Here is a 20,879-nt window from a genome sequence, read left to right as displayed (position 1 = left end):
TTGCATTTATATGGCGCCTTTCACGACCGCCGGACGTCTCAAAGCGCTTTACAGCCAATGAAGTATTTTCGGTGACATCGAAGGCTGCTTCTACATTCTGAGCTAACTGTGCGGGGCTCATTCTGCCGAGATCGGAACAAGAAAAAGAACAAGTGTGAAAGCATCTCCGGCTAACAGCGCTTTAAAATACCCCCCCACCCCAACATGCTGCAACGACACTGCAGGAGCTGTATGCCCCCAACAGCTAAATCTGCTCCCACCCGGAATATAAACAAATGACACATTGCAGGAGGCACAAACCTCCATTCCGGCCTCTGTAGTGTGGGCAGGAATCGAGGGCCTTGGCAATGTAGAATACATCTTTCAGGGTTTTGTAAACTAGATGCCGTCTTTCGGATGAGACGTTAAACCGAGGACCCGGCCACTCTTTCAGGGCGACCACTATTTCGAAGAAGAGCAGGGGAGTTATCCCCGGTGTCCTGGGCCAATATTTATCCCTCAACCAACAACATCACTAAAACAGATTATCTGGTCATTATCACATTGCTGTTTGTGGGAGCCTGCTGTGTGCAAATTGGCTGCTGCGTTTTTGACATTACAACAGTGACTACACTTCAAGAAAAAAAATTCTTCATTGGCTGTAAAGTGCACTTTGGGACGTGAGGTGGTCGTGAAAGGCACTATAAATGCAAGTTTTAGATGTAAATTATGAACCTAACAACAAAGAAACTACATGAATGCAGTATAATGTAGCTAAATGTGAGGTTATCCACTTTGGTGGCAAAAACAGGAAGGCAGAATATTATCTGAATGGTGACAGATTAGGAAAAGGGGAGGTGCAACGAGACCTGGGTGTCATGGTACATCAGTCATTGAAAGTTGGCATGCAGGTACAGCAGGTAGTGAAGAAGGCAAATGGCATGTTGGCCTTCATAGCTAGAGGATTTGAGTATAGGAGCAGGGAGGTCTTATTGCAGTTGTACAGGGCCTTGGTAAGGCTACACCTTGATTATTGTGTGCAGTTTTGGTCTCCTAATCTGAGGAAGGACATTCTTGCTATTGAGGGAGTGCAACGAAGGTTCACCAGACTGATTCCCGGGATGGCAGGACTGACAGATGAAGAAAGACTGGATTGCCTAGGCTTATATTCACTGGAATTTAGAAGAATGAGAGGGGATCTCATAGAAACATATAAAATCCTGACGGGACTGGACAGGTTAGATGCAGGAAGAATATTCCCGATGTTGGGGAAGTCCAGAACCAGGAGTCACAGTCTTAGGATAAGGGGTAAGCCATTTAGGACCGAGATGAGGAGAAACTTCTTCACTCAGAGAATTGTTAACCTGTGGAATTCTCCACCACAGGAAGTTATTGAGGCCAGTTCGTTAGATATATTCAAAAGGGAGTTAGATGTGGCCCTTACGTCTAACGGGATCAAGGGGGTAAGGAGAGAAAGCAGGAATGGGGTACTGAAGTTGCATGATCAGCCATCATCATGTTGAATGGTGGTGCAGGCTCGAAGGGCCGAATGGCCTTCTTCTGCACCTATTTTCTATGCTTCTACGTTACTATGATGCAGGCTTTGGAATTATTAATCCTCTCTCCCACCCCCCACCCCACCATCATACTGTTTGCCCGAGGCTGTGTACTCCCAACATGGAACCATAGGGGCGGGAAGGCTTTCTTGCATTACAACAACGATTGTACTCCAAAAGTACTTCGGTGGCTGTAAAGGGCTTTGAGGCGACTGGCGGTCGTGAAAGGCGCTATATAAATGCAAGCCTTTCTTGGCGTCATTCGGGCTTACAGTGACTCTGAATATTGTAACTATTTGTGTCGGTGTCTTTTGTTAGCTGCTGGCATGTGAAGGGCTGGGGTGGGCGGGAGGAGATTCCTGTCTAACAGCCCCGGCAACGCTTCACACATTGTTTGCCTGTCATATAACGCTGGGGTCCATCATTTCTCACCCGGCGTGGAGCAGCAATGTTAAACTAATTTACTTTCCCAGCAGTGAGAGCTTAATCAAAGCTCGCTGCCACAGGCCAGCGCTGGGTCACAGCGGTTCTCACCGTTAACCTTCACAAGAGAGTCGCACTAATAATGCAAGCCATTTATTTCCCTCTGGCACTCGGCAGATATTGGCTGACAGATCTGCAGTGAGGGAGATGTTTCTCCGCAGACAGATACGGCCAAGAGCATTGTCTCCCTGACCTCAAGACTGACAAGGGAACTCACTGGCTGCCAACACAAAGTGATTTAATTTCACCAAACAAAACTATTTATGAGGCCGCGGGGAATAAGGTTATGGGCTGTGGGAAAAGACTACATCAGTCCTGGATCAGAGGTGTGCGCATGTTTAGTCGAGCACTTACCGTAAGGCGCATTTGTATGTGTCACAGGGAGCCCGGGGATGAGTCGTGGAAAACTGCCTGAAATAACTTCTCGAACCAATGATTATGGCCAGAGCTCCCCATCCCAGTTGTTGCTTCCAAATTTCAGAGTTTTCAACAGGAGAACCAGGCTGCCCCTTGAAGCTGCTGCAATCCCACTTTGGTTGGTGCCCTGTGAACGCTCTCTGATAACGAAAGGCAAAAGTATAGTACTCCTGCTGCTGTGTAGAAGGAGCACTGTTGCTTTTGGGATATCTGATCTTTCAAGCTCAAAATTTGCAAAAGTCATAGGCCGAGAAATTCGGCTCAGGCGGTGGTGCTAAACGGGCGGTATCAGATGGGCCACCCGTCAATCGCAGCGCCTGATATTCCGTTCCATTGCATGGCAGCCGATGTGATACTGCCCATTTTGCGTCACCCACCTGTAAAATGGGCGCAGTGCCATCGAATGCCTAGGCCATGAATCCCCTCAATGGCTCCCTATCCGCCAAGTTCTCTGTTTGAAAACGGTGTGCCCACAAGTAAGATTTTCTACTTATTCTGGTTCCTATCCCTTTTTTTCTCCATCAATCCTGAAGGCGTTGACTCAGGCACTGGCTATCCTTCATGTGTGTGAGCCTAGACACTGAGCATTAGCACAATTATTAAACTGTAGGGAGGGACCTCACAAATAAAAAGAAAAAGACTTAAATTTATATAGCGCCTTTCATGATCACCGGACATCTCAAAGCGCTTTTCAGCCAATGAAGTATAATCACTGTTGTAATGTGGAAAACGCAGCAGGCAATTTGCACACAGCAAGCTCCCACAAGCAGCAATGTGATAATGACCAGATAATCTGTTTTTTGTTATGTTGATTGTGGGATAAATATTGGCCAGGACATCGGAGATAACTCCGCTGCTCTTGAGAGGGCAGACAGGGCCTTGGTTTAACACCTCATCCGAAAGACAGTGCAGCGCTTCCTCAGTACTACACTGGAGTGTCAGCCTACATGTTTGTCTCTGGAGTGGGACTTGAACCCACAACCTTCTGACTCAGAGGCAAGTGTGCTACCCACTGAGCCACAGCAAGCCAACACAGTAGCTTATAATCAGGAAAGGGAGCCTTCACACCCCCCTCCCCCCGGGATCAAACCTGGTTACATTGGCAACAGCGCAGTGCGTTTACTCAGGAGAGCTGGAGATGGACGTGCGACCACAGGGTGCATCAGCTCTCTGTAAATAGGAGCCATTATTCTGCATCCCTTCCCCATCTCTTGCTCTTTTCTGTGTAACAGTGTTGACTAGCTGGTATTTCTTGACTACCACAAATGATCTGTTGACTGGAATACAATTTGCTATTGCTAACAGATGTGGTGATTATGCGAGTGGAATAACAGAGGGAAAAAAATAAACCACAAAGATGGCATCAAGAATCAGTGGTGTTTATAAAATAATGCGTGAAGCCTGCTCACTGCCAACTGAGTTGAAACCCCGTGTTGCAATTCTCCTGTGAATTACTGCGCTGGATTCCACACATTCCCTTACAGCATGTTCCACATGTAGGGTCCACCGCCAAGTTGTCTTCAGAAATCATTTACAGTGCACTGGCTTCCCGACTCCACAAATTCCCTGCAGCAGACCGCTGAACCCTGGCGGTGTAACTGCACAATCTTCAGTGTTGAAGAACGAAATGGACAAAGGCCAGGGCAGGGGGCCGGGGATCTGTGGGCCGGAGATCTGGAGTCCGGAGATCTGGGGGTGGGGATTTGTGGGCTGGGGATTTGTGGACTGGGGCAGGGAACTTGGTGTCGTGAGCCAAGGGCCAGGGTCTGGGGGCCAGTGGCTGGAGAGTAGGGGGGCTGGGGCTGGCCTGACTCTGGAAAGTTAAGTATTATGCTCGGGGCGGGGACCTGTGACCTGCACGATGCTTTCCCGGCATTTTCTTTTCCGCATTTCATATCTCTTGTAAGAAGAGGAATTTTTAAACTATATATATAATATGTATATTATATATATGTATGTAAACTTGCATTTATATAGTGCCTTTCGTGATCTGAGAATGTCTCAAAGTGCTTTACAGCCAACTTTTTTGAAATGTAGTCACTGTTGTGATGCGGGAGCCAATTTGCGCACAGCAAGCTCCCACAAACAGCGTCAGATAAATGACCAATTAAACTGTTCTATTGTGACGCTGGTCGAGGCATAGATATGGCCAGGACGTGGGGACCCCTGGAACTCCACTGTTCTTCTTCAAATAGTGCCATGGGATCTTTTACATCCACGCGAGGAACCAAACAGGGCCTCAGTCTAATATCTCATTCGAAAGACACCACCTCTGGAATACAGCACTCCCTCAGTACTGCGCTGGCGTGTCAGCCGAAATGATGTGCTCAAGTCTCTGGGTTGGAAGTTTAACTTATAACCCTCTGATCTAGAGACAAGAGATCTAATGATGAGCCAAGGCTAACACTTAATTAGGGTTAAAAAAAAATGTTTTAATGAAAACAAAACGAAAGTAAGACTAAAATTCCAGATCAGGAGATAAGGCTCAAGTTACTTCCAAGACTAAAACAGGTCTGAACCAGACCCCAATATGAGGCAACACCTTCAGGGTAGGAGTTGCGGAGTGTGGGGGAGGAATACTTTCCTGGGTAATAGTACATGAGGCCCTCTCTATTAAGTCTATCTGTGTGAGATATAAAGGGGAAAGATTACCATTGCTAGTGAAATCATTTGGCAGCAAGAAGTCTTTACCATTCTACTAGAAATAGTGGGGTGGAAATTCGGTCTTCTGCTGCCCCATCCGTTGCACCCCGGGGGCCAGCTTCCAGCGTCCCACATTTGGTGCTGGTATCGATGGGGCGTGGAGCAGTACCGCCCGGGAGAGGTGAACCGGTGTGCAATGCCCCTGCTTGCGACACCGGTTGGATTTTTGGATTGTGCCTGACCCATCGCGCTCCGTAGAGCGCCCTGGTAGGACCGCCTGTGAAAGCTGTAACGGCAGCAACGCGATAAGTAATATCGACCTGAGGTAAGTGTGATTATGTTGTGGTGGAGTGAGGTATGTATTGGGAATGTTTTGCGCGGTTGTTTCTCCCCCCCCAGGCCGGCTGTTTAGCTCGGGATTTTCCCCTTGCTCAGCCGGCCTTGTGCCCTAAAAGAGGAGTGCAAGGCCTCCCTTAGCGTCCCGCTCCAAACTCCGGGTCCAGCTGATGAATTTTTCGGCAGCAGACGCTAACCATTTGCCGGCACAAAATTTACCGCTCCGCCCAGGACACCACTCCAACTGAGAGGGGGACCGAATTTCCACCCCAGTGAGTGTAAGAAATCTTCTCACAATGTCACTACACACAGCGACCAAAGGAAACCCTTGCCTGAAATCTCTTGCAAAGGGGCTAAAACATTTGCTACAATAGCAGATGGAGAAATTTCAGTTAGGGTGTGTGTTACCACTGCTGAACAATACCATTTCAACCCCATGGTGATGGCCATGTAAGGAAGCGTGAGTTCTGTGGGAGCCACTGGGGATGCATTTTATATCTGAGGCTGCGGCCTAGCAAAGTGTTATAGCGAGACACTGATGGATGATATTCTGCATCACCCTTCCCCTCTCCCCTGAACACAACTAGTTAAATAACCCCGTTTATGGTTATGTATTCAATTTGATTAACAGGACTAAGACCTCATTTAATAAATTGGTGCTTACCACAAGTTGTGCAGTAGACAGAATCCGCGCTAATTATGTAATTTGCCCAGCTGATGCCTACGAGTGCACAGCCAGATTTAATTAGAGATCAAGTTGCCTCTCAATACATAAAGGCACATTGTTGAGAGTCCAAGGGGAGCTCGTGTAAACAGAGATATTTATCAAAAGTGAAGCATTGTTTTTATTTGACTTAAATGTGATTGCCAGAAAAACATAATTATCCTTCAGTTGAAGGAAAATATTAGGCTCTTACCAGAGTTCCATTATCACTGACCCCGAGCACATTCTCCAATTGACGAGTGAGTGCCAGTACAGAAAGGGAAGGGACACGGAAACACAAGGCTAACTCCTTCTTTCGACCAGCCAGGAGAGGCTCCTGAGCAGATACTGGGCAGATGACCGTGGGCCAATGTCAGAAAGTGCGGTCATTCCCTTCTCTGGCACTGGAGCGAGTGCTTGGGAAGTCCATAATATGTGTTACCCAAGTCACCTTCACCACAGTATATATTACAGTGTAACTGGAGGCAGTGCCTGTGAAGTGATGTCAAGAGCTCGTACGCGAGCAAATGGCCTGTCAGATACCTGACCACTTCCTGCACCACATCCGATCTGTTACCAAGACCACTTCCTTCACCCACCTCTGCACCTACCTCTCGCCCACTAACGTTGAGCCACGAATACACACTTTCATTTCCTCAAGCTGTGACTTTTTACCATGCTTTTCTTGTCAGCCTCCCGTCTCCGTAATCGAGAACTTATTCAGAATTCCTGACAGCCCCTATCTTCATCCAACCAAGTTCTATACTCCCATCAGTACTGTCCCTCCCAAGCTCCATTGGCTCTCCTGCCCAAGAAAATTAATTGATGATCCTTGTCCGTGGCCAAGCCTCATCCGACCTCAGTGATTTCTTCTAGCTATGTCCCCATTAGCATCCTCCGCTCCTCAGTTACTCCTGTTCCACCATCAGCTCTTTCGGTCCGTGTCCTCTGGAACTCCCTGCCCACAGCTCTTTGCCCTGCCACCTCCCTCCCTGATATCAAAAGCTTCCTACGAACCCTACCCTTCAACTGTACCTTTGCTGCTGCTCCTCTGAAATGTTCTGGTGCTCCTCTCCCTCGCCCTGCTGGGTGCGAGAGGGAACGTGCATTGATATGACCCCGGGAGGTCCCAAAGTGCTTTCCAGCCAATGAACTAATTTTGTTGTGTCGTTACTGTTGTAACACAGGGAAACTCAGCAGCCAATTTGCACACTGCGAGCTCCCACAAACATCGCCGGGTGCTTATTTTTGATCTGTAAAGCACCCCAAGCAATCTTTCTGTAGACAAGGACGGGATAATAATGTAAGCAGCAATAGCAACAACGTGTATTGGAATGAAAGTTAACAACAGGTTTCCTGCCCCTTTTTGTACACATCTCCTGTTATATCTCGGCTACAATACAATTTTAAATTATCGTGTTTCACCCGGAATTAACTCTACAAGTGGAAATTTTTCCAGCACACACAATGAGAAATTTTGATGTGCATTTGAGTCAAGTCTAACAGGCTTAGAATTGGGCGTTTTGTTGCGAGCGGTAGATTTGTTTGGGCTGGATTAGTGATCGTCTTACTTCCTAACGCAACAAATTGGCTCTAATTTATACTAATCCCTTCTTTAAAATGCCGATATCCTGTGACAGAGCCAGTGATGGTCACAAGGCAGCTTTATGCTTGGGATTACACTCTGTGCGGCAGCAGCACATTTTCTTCCTACACTGCCCTCAATTACAGGCATCGCGTTACATTTCTCGTAAACCTGTGACGACTGGGCCGTCCTCTGTACGAAAATAGTAGAACCGTACGCTGAAGGACTCACAGTGGCGGTGTCGGCCCGGTACTCCAGCTGTCAATACTAATCTCCACCGCAATGCGTTCTTCTCTGCTTCAAATAATGCCTGTAATGTGCCCAGGCACATTCCTACACGGCAAGCGAGCCCCAGGTGGGCAGAGGAAACGGTTCAAGGACACCTTCAAAGCCTCCTTGATAAAGTGCAACATCTCCACCGACACCTGGGAATCCCTGACCAAAGACCGCCCTAAGTGGAGGAAGTGCATCCGGGAGGGCGCTGAGCACCTCGAGTCTCATCGGCGAGAGCATGCAGAAAACAAGCGCAGGCAGCGGAAGGAGCGTGCGGCAAACCTGTCCCACCCACCCTTTCCTTCAACCGCTGTCTGTCCCACCTGTGACAGAGACTGTAATTTCCGCATTGGACTATTCAGTCACCTGAGAACTCATTTTTGGAGTGGAAGCAAGTCTTCCTCGATTTCGAGGGACTGCCTATGATGATGAACAGTACAAGGTACGCATCATGTACCATTGAGAAAGGGGCACTGCGGGCTGAGATTGCAAGGAGTAATAATGGCAGCAAGCACGTTAACTCATTTGCATGAAACTCCTTTTCCACTACTTTAACAAAAGCGCGATCCCATCTAGTTCGGACTGTTTACTTCATCATCATAGGCAGTCCCTCAGAATCGAGGAAGACTTGCTTCCACTCTAAAAATGAGTTCTTAGGTGGCTGAACAGTCCAATATGAGAACCACAGGTGGGACAGATAGTCGTTGAGGGAAAGAGTGGGTGGGACTGGTTTGCCGCACGCTCTTTCCACTGCCTGCACTTGATTTCTGCATGCTCTCGGTGATGAGACTCGAGGTGCTCAGCGCCCTCCTGGATGTACTTCCTCCACTAAGGGCGGTCTTTGGCCAGGGACTCCCATGTGTCAGTGGGGATGTTGCACTTTATCAGGGAGGCTTTGAGGGTGTTTTTGGAACGTTTCCTCTGCCCATCTTCCTGCGCGTTTGCCGTGAAGGAAGTTTACTTACTGCCTTTGTGGAGGACAGATGGATCTAATACAAATGCTGGCCCTTTAAGCGGCCGAGCTAATGCCTAATAGCTCTGATGTCCCAGCCGTGGCTCAGTGGATAGCACTCTCGCCTCTCAGAAGGTTGTGGGTTCAAGTCCCACTCCGGAGACTTGATAACAGAAATCTAGGCCAACATCCCGGTGCAGTGCTGAGGAAGCGCTGCACTGTTGGAGATGCCGTCTTTCGGATGAGACGTTAAACCGCAGCCCCGTCTGCTCTACTCAGGTGGACATAAAAAATCCTATTTCGAAGAAGTTATCCCCGGTGTTCTGGCCAATATTTATCCCTCAATCAACATTACTAATAAAGATTATCTGGTTATTATCACATTGCTGTTTGCGGGAGCTTTCTGCGCGCAAATTGGCTGTCGCGTTTCCTACATTGCAACAGTAACTACACTCCAAAAAGTACTTCATTGGCTGTAAAGCGCTTTGAGACATCATCAAAGGTGCTATTTAATCCAAGTCTTTTTAATTTTTTTCTTAAATACTGTCTTCAAAGCCAAGGGGATATGGCGGGCGTGCTCGGTACTCTAGATTGTATTTTCGATTCTTTGTAATGTGTTTGATCTTCCCCACAGAACTGAAAAGTTGCCAAGAGTATGTAAGAAAAGTGATGTGCCTGACCACTTCCCCCACCCATCCCCACCCCGCCCTGGGACTCCTGGCTGTTGGCCGATACCAGGCCCTGTATGTATTGCGCTGCATACTTAAAATAAATGTAGTTGCCACATGCTCAACCAGAATTTAACTGCGATCCTGGAACCTTTCCCCACATGGGGAAACAATGCTCCTTTGTAATTGCAGGCTTGTGATCACACCTCCTCTCTGTTAATCATTAGAGTTGTTACTAGGAGGGCCAACTAAACAACAAAGGGCCAACTCCTGTGAAAATGACCTGTTCTGCAATCCACTAAAATGGCCCCGACATTGTTGGCTTGCCATCGGCAGCACGTTGGCGGCGTAAGCTACTGTTGCCGCTGAAAGGTGGCGCATGCCATCAAATGCAGCAGGTTTGGCCGGTGCTTGGGTTCACCCCACACGGGGCAGTGCAAGTGCCAGCAGCAACTTTAAATCAACTCACACCTGCTGACTTTGGGAAGTGGGATTGGCTACTGTAGCAACTGGCCAGTGACAGGGATGGTTCCTGCAGCCCCCACAGATGAGGAGCCAGGGCCTTCCGTGGACCTGTTTTATACCAACAGCTGTAAGTGCTTCCCCGATGCTTCCCAGCGGGTTCAGTGAGCAGCAGAGCTGGCAGGACCGGGAAGGACCCAGGTTTGATCCCCAGTCTGTGCTGGGGTTCGGGGGGCGGGGAGGGGGAGGCTGCATAGTGGAGTCATGGCAACCGGCTGCACTGCTCCAGGAAGTTAAGGAAGGAAGAAAAAGAACATTTTGGTTTCACACTCCTGCTCACTCTGTAATCATCATCATCATCATAGGCAGCCCCTCGGAATCGAGGAAGACTTGCTTCCACTCTTAACATGAGTTCTTAGGTGGCTGAACAGTCCAATACAAGAGTGACAGACTCTGTCACAGGTGGGACAGACAGTGGTTGAGGGTAAGGAAAGGTGGGACTGGTTTGCCGCACGCTCTTTCCGCTGCCCGCGCTTGTTTTCTGCATGCTCTCGGCGATGAGACTCGAGGTGCTCAGCGACCTTCCGAATGCACTTCCTCCACTTAGGGCGGTCTTTGGCCAGGGACTCCCAGGTGTCAGTGGGGATGTTGCACTTCATCAGGGAGGCTTTGAGGGTGTCCTTGTAACGTTTCCGCTGCCCACCTTTGGCTCGTTTGCCATGAAGGAGTTCCGAGTAGAGCGCTTGCTTTGGGAGTCTCGTGTTTGGCATGCAGAACAATGTGGCCTGCCCAGCGGAGCTGATCAAGTGTGGTCAGTGCTTCAATGCTGGGGATGTTGGCCTGGTCGAGGACGCTAATGTTGGTGCGTCTCAGGGGATTTGTAGGATCTTGTAGAGACATCGTTGGTGGTATTTCTCCAACGACTTGAGATGTCTACTGTACATGGTCCATGTCTCTGAGCCATACAGGAGGGCGGGTATTACTACAGCCCTGTAGACCATGAACTTGGTGACAGTTTTGAGGGCCTGGTCTTCAAACACTCTTTTCCTCTGTTATAACCCCTGCTAGATTGGGTGAGAACTTTGTGGTTGGCTATGTTCCACAGATAGATAACTTGCCGACACTCGTCTTCAAAGGTTCTCGCATCAGTGATAAACCACAGAATTTTTCCGCACAGGAGGAGGACCTTTGTGCCTGTATCGGCTCTCAGAAAAAGCGAACCACTCAGTCCCATTTTCCTGCCCTGCTCATTGTAAATTAATTGGATCCTACTGAAATGTTCTCCCCACTTCCCTGGCCCCCCTGCCTGAATTATTCCGAGGCCCTGTTCCTCAGCCAACTCTCACTCCTCCCAAGCGGACATTCCTTGGAACAGGGGAGGCTGAGGGGAGATTTAATTGAGGCGTATAAAATTATGAGGGGCCTAGATAGAGTGGATAGGAAGGACCTATTTCCCTTAGCAGAGGGGTCAATAACCGGGAGCATAGATTTAAAGTAGTTGGTGGAAGGGTCAGAGGGGAGGTGAGAAAACATTTCTTCACTCAGAGGGTGGTGGGGGTCTGGAACCCACTGCCTGAAAGGGTGGTAAGAGCCAGAAACCCTCATCATATTGGATGTGCACCTGAAGTGCCGTAACCTACAGGGCTACGGACCTAGTGCTTGAAAGTGGGATTAGGTTGGGAAGGTCTTTTTCGACCGGCACGGACACGATGGGCCGAATGGCCTCCATCTATGTTGTAATTTTCTATGATTCTATTCTTTGAGCCTCGACAGTGGGTGTTGGTGGGCTCTTTGACTGAGGGTGGGCATCACCTGTGGGCCTGATGCTGACCTCACCCAACCACACATTCGCACTTCCCCACCAAGAGTGAATAGCTAGGTGTCAGGATCTGAGATACTGGCTGAACTGTAATCCCTCTCTAGTCCAGTGGTCAATAATACTGCCCTTATCATCTACCCAGAGCGGAGAGGAACTAACTCAGCACAGAGCAGGGGCTGAACCTGAGCCTTTAGTGCCGTAAACGGCTGTTACTCAGCGTAAGAAGCCAATCTGGGGAACACTGCAGCTCCTTCTGACACAATCCCTCCTGCTCAGCCCTGTGTCCATATGATTGTTAGCCTTTATGATCAACCACAAACATCTCACAAGTAGCTTTCCTGGATGTCGGCCTCCAGTGCAGTACTGAAAGAGTGTCACACTGTCGGAAGTGCCGTCTTTCGGATGAGGCGGTAAACCGAGGCCCCGTCTTGCCCTCTGAGGTGGACGTAAAAGATCCTGTGGCACTATTTTGAAGAAGAGCAGGGGAGTTATCCCCGGTGTCCTGGCCAATATTTGTCCCTCAATCAGCATCACTAAAAACAAGAGTATCTGATGATGATCACATTGCTGATTGAGGGAGCTTGCTGTGCGCAAATTGGCTGCCGCGTTTCCCACATTACAGCAGTGACTACACTACAAAAATATTCATTAGCTGTAAAGCGCTTTGGGACATCGGTGGTCGTGAAAGGCGCGATATAAATGCAAGCCTTTCTTTTCTTTCTTGGCCAATCCGGCAGCTTTACACAGGCGTCGCTACTGGTTACGTTAGCCTCAGGAAGCGGCAGTGCAAAGACCCACTGAGACCAACAAAAAAAAGCAGAAATCAGATCCTAAACTCACCCAACCTCCGTGACTTTTCACAGTTGCCTGATCCTGCACAACTATTTCAAACCTGAAAGCTAATCCTGAAATATTCACTCCCCTGACACCATTCGAACCCCCCGTGCTTGCACTTACGCCAAAGCAGCACCGCTGTGCGCACCCGAAGATAAAGGGTCAGTTTAACAGGAGGCGGGTGAAGTTTCATGCACAACGCTATACACTGAGGAAATAAATAAGACGACAACTCCCAGCGAGACCGTTGAATACAGAGGCTCATTCACAAGCAGGAAAGATCCTTAACTCGCGGAGAGCCTGTGGTGTGAAGGCACACATAACTCACTCACTCCACAGGCTCTCCTAAGTTACGGGCCTACTATTCTGGTGAAAGAACCACCACATTCATCGGTCCCAGCTCAGCTCTGGTTTCTGCTGAACAGGGACTCAATGTTCTAACAGCTACCAGTACGCAGCTCGTAGATAATAAGATACACCGCTGCGTCTCCTTAACAGGTGGGGGGGATGGTTTCACAAGGTCCGCTCGCCCGCCAGTCCCTTGCAAAAGTGGTCAATGTTTGTACATTAGCCATGACTGGGAGTATCAGCAGGCTATCTGTGCATTATGCCAAGCCCAAGAGCCAGGTCCGACCCTCAACTCATGTCCGTACATGCACTCTCCAAGCAAGGTTTCATTGGCTATTAAATCAGGAGCAGGAACCCTGAATGAGTTTCTTCTTTAAGAGGCGCTGAGACCAATGTAGTGGCCCAACTACTGTCCGGTGTAGGCAGAGACCAGGTATCGAGCCAGTGGCCTCCCTGATGTTAGAGCTCAGCTACTCACTGGATAAATGTTCTGAACTATTGGGACAACCAGGAAGAATTTAAAAATATAACTTTTCTTTGGTTCAGAGCCTCAGGAAGCGGCAGTGCAAAGACCCACTGAGACCAACAAAAAAAAGCAGAAATCAGATCCTAAACTCACCCAACCTCCGTGACTCTTCACAGTTGCCTGATCCTGCACAACTATTTCAAACCTGAAAGCTAATCCTGAAATATTCACTCCCCTGACGCCATTCGAACCCCCTGGTGGTGCAGGCTCAAAGGGCCGAATGGCCTATTCCTGCACCTAGTTTCTATGTTTCTATGAGGCTTTAAACCAGGGCCCCGTCTGCCCGCTTGGGTGGATACAGAAGATCCCACAGCACTATTTAAAGAAGAACATTTATCCCTCAACCAATGCCAAGAATGGATTATCTGGTCATTCATCTAATTGCTATTTATGGGAGTTTGCTGTGCAAAAAAATTGGCTGCCATATTTCAAAATACGTCATTGGCTGTGAAACCTTGTGGGACATCGTGAAGTTGTGACAGGTGCCAAATGAATGTAAGCTCTTTCTTTCTCATGTGTGACATTTATTTGTACGGCGAAACTGTGCCATTGTCACTGTGTAGTCCAAGTTGCCTTCCACATCACACACACCATCCTGGCTTGGAAATATATCGCTGTTCCTTCATCATCGCTGGGTCAAAATTCTGGAACTCCCTCCCTAACAGCATTGTGGGAGTGCCTTCACCACATGGACTGCAGTGGTTCAAGAAGGGCAATTAGGGATGGGCAATAAATGCTGGCCTTGCCTACATCCCGAGAATGATTTTTTAAAAAAGTGTTGCCACTGATTGGAACATAAATTAAAGGACGCTACTTCTGTGGTTCTCAGTGGGTCAGGGGTATGGAAAACAAGCTCTGCTTTCTATTGCCCTTCCAAGACAGCCCGTTGCCACTCCGGTGCGGTAAAATGAGCGGTTGGAGGTCACGAGTCTCCGCTGAGCACCACTGGGATGGAGTTTGAGCACTGATAAAGAGCGCCTTTAAATAACACTAAATTCTGAGCCAAAATTATTACTCGGCATCTGCAACACACGCTTTCTCAAAATGGTCCTTGGATTGGTTTATTTTCTTTTGCAACTGAGTGACAGGGGCGCAGACCTGGGGTCCAGATTATAAGCGGAGACTGTCCAGAGTTGTAAGTTTAAAGAGTGAAGGTCGTCCCTATTAGCAGCCAGGTGCCGTTAAACTGCAAAATACTCAGGAGCTGGCTGGCGTCGGTAAGACTGCTGTTAGTGTCCACCCATCCAACCAGCTCACGCCTGCAGATTTATCGCAGGGAGATTGAGCTGCACCGAGTGGAACTCATCTTAGCTTGCTCGAGCAATTCCGAAAGAGAACCTTTCCTGTTCTTCAAAAAAAAAACTCTCCCAGCCACGACGTTAGCCCTCGGAGCAGCTTCATTCTGTGATGTGGATCGGTATCGATGCACTCTTGCCTCAGGCGACAGGTTCAAGCTCCACCCTTGAGCTGGTCATTTGCGCTGTCGCTCCACTGCCGTACTGAAGGAGTGCTGCAGTGTCAGGAGGACCTGTTGAGCCAGATGAACCTCTGCTTGTTCCAGTGGTTTGGGTCCATCTTCAAGTTCCCAATGTGCAACCTGCCAACATTGCAATCTCAACCACTTCTACCAAAAACATGTTAACTGGCTGGCTCAACAGCTGACCACTGCTTGTCAGACCTCGTTATGTGCAAATTGGCTGCCGCATTTGCCTACATAACAGTGACTACACAATTCTACGTTAACTGAAGTGCTTTAGGATATTTCCAAAAGATGTGATGAATCACTATAAAAAAGCAAGTTTTTTATAATACGTTCATCGGGTGGGCTGAGATTGAATGAATCACTGTAACTCACTGCTGGACATGTATAATAAAGCGTCAAAGAGAAAAGATCTCCATCGCAGTTGCATTTTCTCCCCTCCCGTCCTGAACACACTGACATAGAAACATAGAAAATAGGAGCAGTAGTAGGCCATTTGGCCCTTCGAGCCTGCACTGCCATTCAATAAGATCATGGCTGATCCTCTATCTCAACACCATATTCCTGCTTTTTCCCCATATCCCTTGATGCCTTTTGTGTCTAGAAATCTATCTATCTCCTTCTTAAGTATATGATATTTATTGGGATACAGTTTCTAGCAGTTCCTCCAGCCTCCCACTAGTTCCCCAAATTGCCATTCTTCATGTGTGAGCTGGACAGTCAGCTGGCTATTCAACAATGCAAGGTATCACAGTTGAGCCTGATCCTGTATTCTGCTAACTCTTTCTCTCTCTTTTTCACGTACTTACACGCTCACGCACACACTCTACTTCTCTCTCTAGCAAAGCGTCACAGGGTAGTGATCAGGAATGGGAACCCTGGCTGTTTACACCTCCCCCTCTCCCTCGCAAACCATGAGCCAACTATAATCAGTTCTCTATTTTAAGCAGTTGCACAGTAAATACCCTGATGTGTGGTACAGGCTGAATTTAACAATTATAATTCTCATTAACCAGTCCATATGGCTTGTACACATGCTTTATGACAAGAGTGCGCAATTTTTATAGAGATTTCAAATAAGTACAAGAAAAAGCAAAGCACTTGTAATTCTACCACAAGGCTAATTTTATGACATCTTGCTTGCCAAGCAGTGAGCACGGTTTTCCGACTGTTATCAGAAAGTCGTGAAATTACCTCAGTACCTCATCACGCCAACAGCACGTCTCAAAGCGCACCAGACAGCGAACTGCTTCTGACGTGTAGTGATATTTATTACAGCGGTAAACGTGGCAACCATTCCGCATCACCAATACGCCGCAAACAGCAACAAGGCGAATGGCTAGTTTTCAACATATTCATCCAGAGAGGAATGCCGGCCAAAGGCACTCTGCTTTTCATTGAATAGGGCCGTGTCATTCTTAACATTGGGAGAGGGAGAAATAACTGAACTCTTCTCCAACGTTGGTACAGTACCTGAATCCTCAGATCCATCGTCGTCATCTTCATCATCACCCGAAGACAAAGAATCTGAAAGACAAGGTAAGCCTCTTGTCAGTATAATACTGTATTGTAATTTCAATAGAGAGGCCAAATTGGCCAAGTTCTCTAATAAATGCAGAAAGGAAAGAAAAAAATAACTTGCATTTATATAACGTTTTTCTTATCCTCATGTTGTCCCAAAGTACTTCACAGCCAATGAATTACTTTTGAAGTGTCTGCCAATTTGGGCACAGCAAGGTCCCAAAAACAGCAATGAATAAATGATCAGTTAATCCGCTTCGGTGCTGTTGATTCAGCCAGAAATCTTGGCCAGGAAACCGAGAGAACTTCCCCCGCTCTTCTACGAATAGTGCCATGAGATTTCTTTTTATGGTCAGCGGAACAGGCCTCAGATTAACATCTCCGCTCCCTCGGTGCTGTACTGGAGCATCAGCCTAGATTATGTGCTCGCGTTGCTGGAGTGAGGCTTGAGACCCTGATCTTAACTCAAAGAGTTTCAGTCAGTTGGATTCTTTCTCCAAAAGAGTTAATGGGCACACTATCTGAAGTATGTAGAGCATTTTTATTTATAATTTTTACGGCAGTTTTTATGAGCTTACGAACCACGGACGTGAGACACTACCTTTTAAGAGAAACGTCTGGTACTCTCAAAACAGTGAAGCTCTGTGCATGCGCTGAACACCTAAACAGATACTGCATTTAGCTGCAGTTTCGCAGATCAGTTAAATCTGTCTCTGGCATGTTTCCTATGTCCTGCTTCCAGGCCGATTCGGCATGAATTGGGGTTTTCAGTGAAGAAAGTCATTGAGGTCATGTTTTTAATTGAATCAAACCTCTACAGAATCTCAAGAGCTAACCTCAGGTCTGTGCTGGGTTAGCCGATCGAGAGGGCACTGTTATTGGTTTCGGTGTTGGGGGCAGGGGGAAATCGATTAGGGCTCCTGCTTCTGATCATCACCTTGCAAACCCTACTGGGAATAGGTGTACGAAAGCTGGGGGAGGGCAGCATCTAGCTCAGCTGTGGGGCCCCTCTTCAGTTTGATAGCAAAAGCCCACACACAAGGGATGGCTGCGGGCTCGTCTGATTGGCTGTGGTGGCACCTCCTCTTCCTCCACCTCATCCGTCCAATAGCCTCACCCGGTCTGGTTCGACCACTCACGATTTGGCACAATTCTTAAATCTCGAGCAAACGGAACTCAGAACACATCAGCAGGGCAGTGGTTTACTGCGACTGAATACAGCACGTCATATTACGTCATATTCGCTGCCTCAGAGAGCTGTGGAAGCTGGGACATTAAATAAATTTAAGACAGAAATAGACAGTTTCTTAAACGATAAGGAGATAAGGGGTTATGGGGAGCGGGCTGGGAGGTGGAGCTGAGTCCATGATCAGATCAGCCATGATCATATTGAATGGTGGAGCAGGCTCAAGGGGCCTTATGGCCGACTCCTGTTCCTATTTCTTATTACGCTTTTATTGTCTGCGATTCTGCCATTTTTTACTAGTTTTTGGGTAATCGCATTCTGTCTGTTTGTAACAGCTCAGTGACTGAGTAATCCAAGTTCTCTTTTAATCGGATAGGATTCTGGCAGTTTCACAGGTACTTCGGGAGATCGAATTCCCTGATTCTGTCCACTTTTCCCATGGAAACGGTGAGTGAGTGGCCTTGCCCGCGAGTGATCACTTACTTCGGTTTTGCCTCGGTTGTGTTTCCACAACAGGAAGGTGACTAATAGCACTGGTGGGCGAAAGTCATTGAAGACGTGGGCCAGGGTCTGGGAGGGAAAACAACAAATAAAATCCCTCTGTTTGTGAATGGAGTGTCACTGTGGCTTAGACATTGGCCTTTTCCTCCTGGGACCTGGCTTCAAATCAAGCTTAGCAACAAAGTCTCCTGTGTAAGGGTCCTGGATGAAATGAGATTGGGTAGTCTCGATCCAAAACTGTCCCTAATTCGGCACTAATTGACAATCTGACCATCAGCCGTGGCTCAGTGGGTGGCACTCTCGCTTCTGAGTCAGAAGACTGTGGGTTCAAGACGCACTCCAGATAGTTGAGCACATAATCTAGGCTGACACTCCAGTGCAGTACTGAAGGAGTGTGAGACATTAGAGCGAGGCCCCGTCTGCTCTTCAGGTGGCCATAAAGGATCCCATGGCACTGTTTCGAAGAAGAGCAGGGGTGTTCTTCCCGGTGTCCTGGCAAGATTTATCTCTCCACCAACATCAGCAAATTGGCTGCTGTGTTTCCAACAGTGACTGCCCTTCAAAAGTACTTAACTGGCTGCAAAGTGTTTGGGATGTCCTGAGGTTGTGAAAGGTGCTATATAAATGCAAGTTCTTTCTTTCTTCATTAGCTGAGAAGATGCACTGCAGTCCCAAGGAGGGAAGTTGGCTCATTTCTGATCCCACTGCAGAGGCAGCAGTAGAATCACACATCTCTCCATTGGCTGCAAGAGCATCCTAACTGGACTATGTAAAAGCAGGTGATCCCGGGTACATTCTCTCATCTGAGCTCGCTGGTCTGAGGCAGGGGCAACAGTTGACTGCTAGAATGCTCACAGCACCCTAAGCGAGGGAAAGCTAAACAGTTAAAGAAAGAAAGACTTGGATTTATATAGCGCCTTTCACGACCACCGGATGTCTCAAAGCGCTTTACAGCCGATGATACACTTTTTTTTTTGGAAGTGTAGGAAACGCGGCAGCCAATTTGCGCACAGCAAGCTTCCACGAAAAGCAATGTGATCATGACCAGATCATCTGTTTTTAATAATATAAAAACAAAAAAATGCTGGAAATCTCAGTGGGTCAGGCAGCATCTGTGGAGAGAAACAGAGTTAACGTTTCGGGTCTGTGATATCTTCACAGAGCACAGCAAACACAGCTTCCTAACATGGCAGGCAGCTCTCTCGGAAGTCTCCGGAAATCTGCCGGTTCTGTTTATTATTAACCCTGCACTTGCAGTACACAATATGTCCACATCCACAGTGTGGCGCTACAAGCATTACAAGCTTACAGACATTACACTTCTCCCTCCTGAATGAAGACGTTATTATAACAAACATCATACATAACTTTCATGTTTATACATAACACAGGATATAAACTTATTTTTTTCCATATTCACAAATTTAACTTTGCCACTTGTTTTCTGTTTCGAAGAGGATACCTTCACTCTCGAACAGACATGGTGTCTGTTCCAAACATGGTCTCGAATCTAAACTCATTCGAAGCTCATCCTGAGGAACGTTTTCCTCCACGGAATTAACTTGATTTTCATTTGAACTCACTCTAACTTCAGGCTCTTTGTTTTCCTGACTCGGACTCAGACTTTCATTCTGATTCTCTCCTGAATTTGTTTCCAGTACATTGGATTTAGGATTTGTTACTGGTGTATCAAAACTGTCCGATGAGTCAGAAATAATTGAATCATTCCTACCTTCAACTCCTTCCATGTCTGTAGGTAAAATATGATCAATATGAACAAACCTAACCTGTCCATTATCAAACATCTTTACCAAATATGTGCGAGGACCACATATCTTCACCACTCTTCCTGGTAACCACTTTAACCATTTATGGTGATGATTCTTCACTCTCACCTTCTGGTTTAATTTCGCACTTCTCTCTTTTACTCTACCTCTATCATAGTTCTCTTTCTGTCTTAATTGTGTCTCTTCTACGGACTGTGCCAAATTTGGTTTTAACAACGAGAATCTGGTTCGTGGCTGTTTTTTGAGTAACAACTCTGCTGGTGTTCTACCAGTAGTTGTATGAGGAGTATTTCAATATGTAATCAAAAAATTAGCCAATTTGTGATCCAATGACAACTGTAATTTCCTTGGATTTGGATCTAACATTTGTTTTATGAGGGCACGTTTTACAATTTGTACAGTGCGCTCTGCTGCACCATTCGAAGCAGGATGGTATGGTGGAATCTTGGTATGTTTCACACCATTTTTGCTCGTGAATTTTGCAAATTCTTCTGAACGAAATTGTGGTCCATTATCCGAAACAATTTCTTCAGGGAGGCCAAATGAAGAAAATAATTTTCGTAAAATGTCCAATGTTTTAATTGTTGTTATTTTCCACATTAGAAACACCTCAACCCACTTCGAATGGCTATCAATCACAATAAACAATTGTTGTCCTTCTAACTCAGCAAAATCAATATGTAGCCTTTGCCACACCCTGGGAGGCCATTTCCATGGCTGTAATGGTACTGGTGGTGGTTGCTTGCTTACCGATTGACATGTCGTACATTGGCTCATGATGTACTCTATATCTTTCTCAAGACCTGGCCACCATAAATAA

The 20,879-nt window shown here is 47.2% G+C and overlaps 1 protein-coding gene across 6 annotated transcripts in view; it reads right to left on the bottom strand.

The window, feature by feature from the left end:
• The window catches only part of fgfr3 (fibroblast growth factor receptor 3), a 212,913-nt gene that overhangs the window by 74,863 nt on the left and 117,171 nt on the right, over positions 1-20,879 (bottom strand). For all 6 annotated transcript variants that reach the window (XM_070866913.1, XM_070866912.1, XM_070866914.1 and 3 more), the window contains exon 4: positions 16,538-16,591. In XM_070866913.1, coding sequence (XP_070723014.1) covers positions 16,538-16,591 — 54 coding nt within the window. The remainder of the gene's footprint in view (positions 1-16,537; positions 16,592-20,879) is intronic.

The sequence above is a fragment of the Pristiophorus japonicus genome, chromosome 2 (genome assembly GCF_044704955.1).
Source record: "Pristiophorus japonicus isolate sPriJap1 chromosome 2, sPriJap1.hap1, whole genome shotgun sequence".
NCBI lineage: Eukaryota > Metazoa > Chordata > Chondrichthyes > Pristiophoridae > Pristiophorus > Pristiophorus japonicus.
The sequence above is the reverse complement of the archived record's forward strand: the minus strand, read 5'-3'. Positions and strand labels throughout refer to the sequence as shown.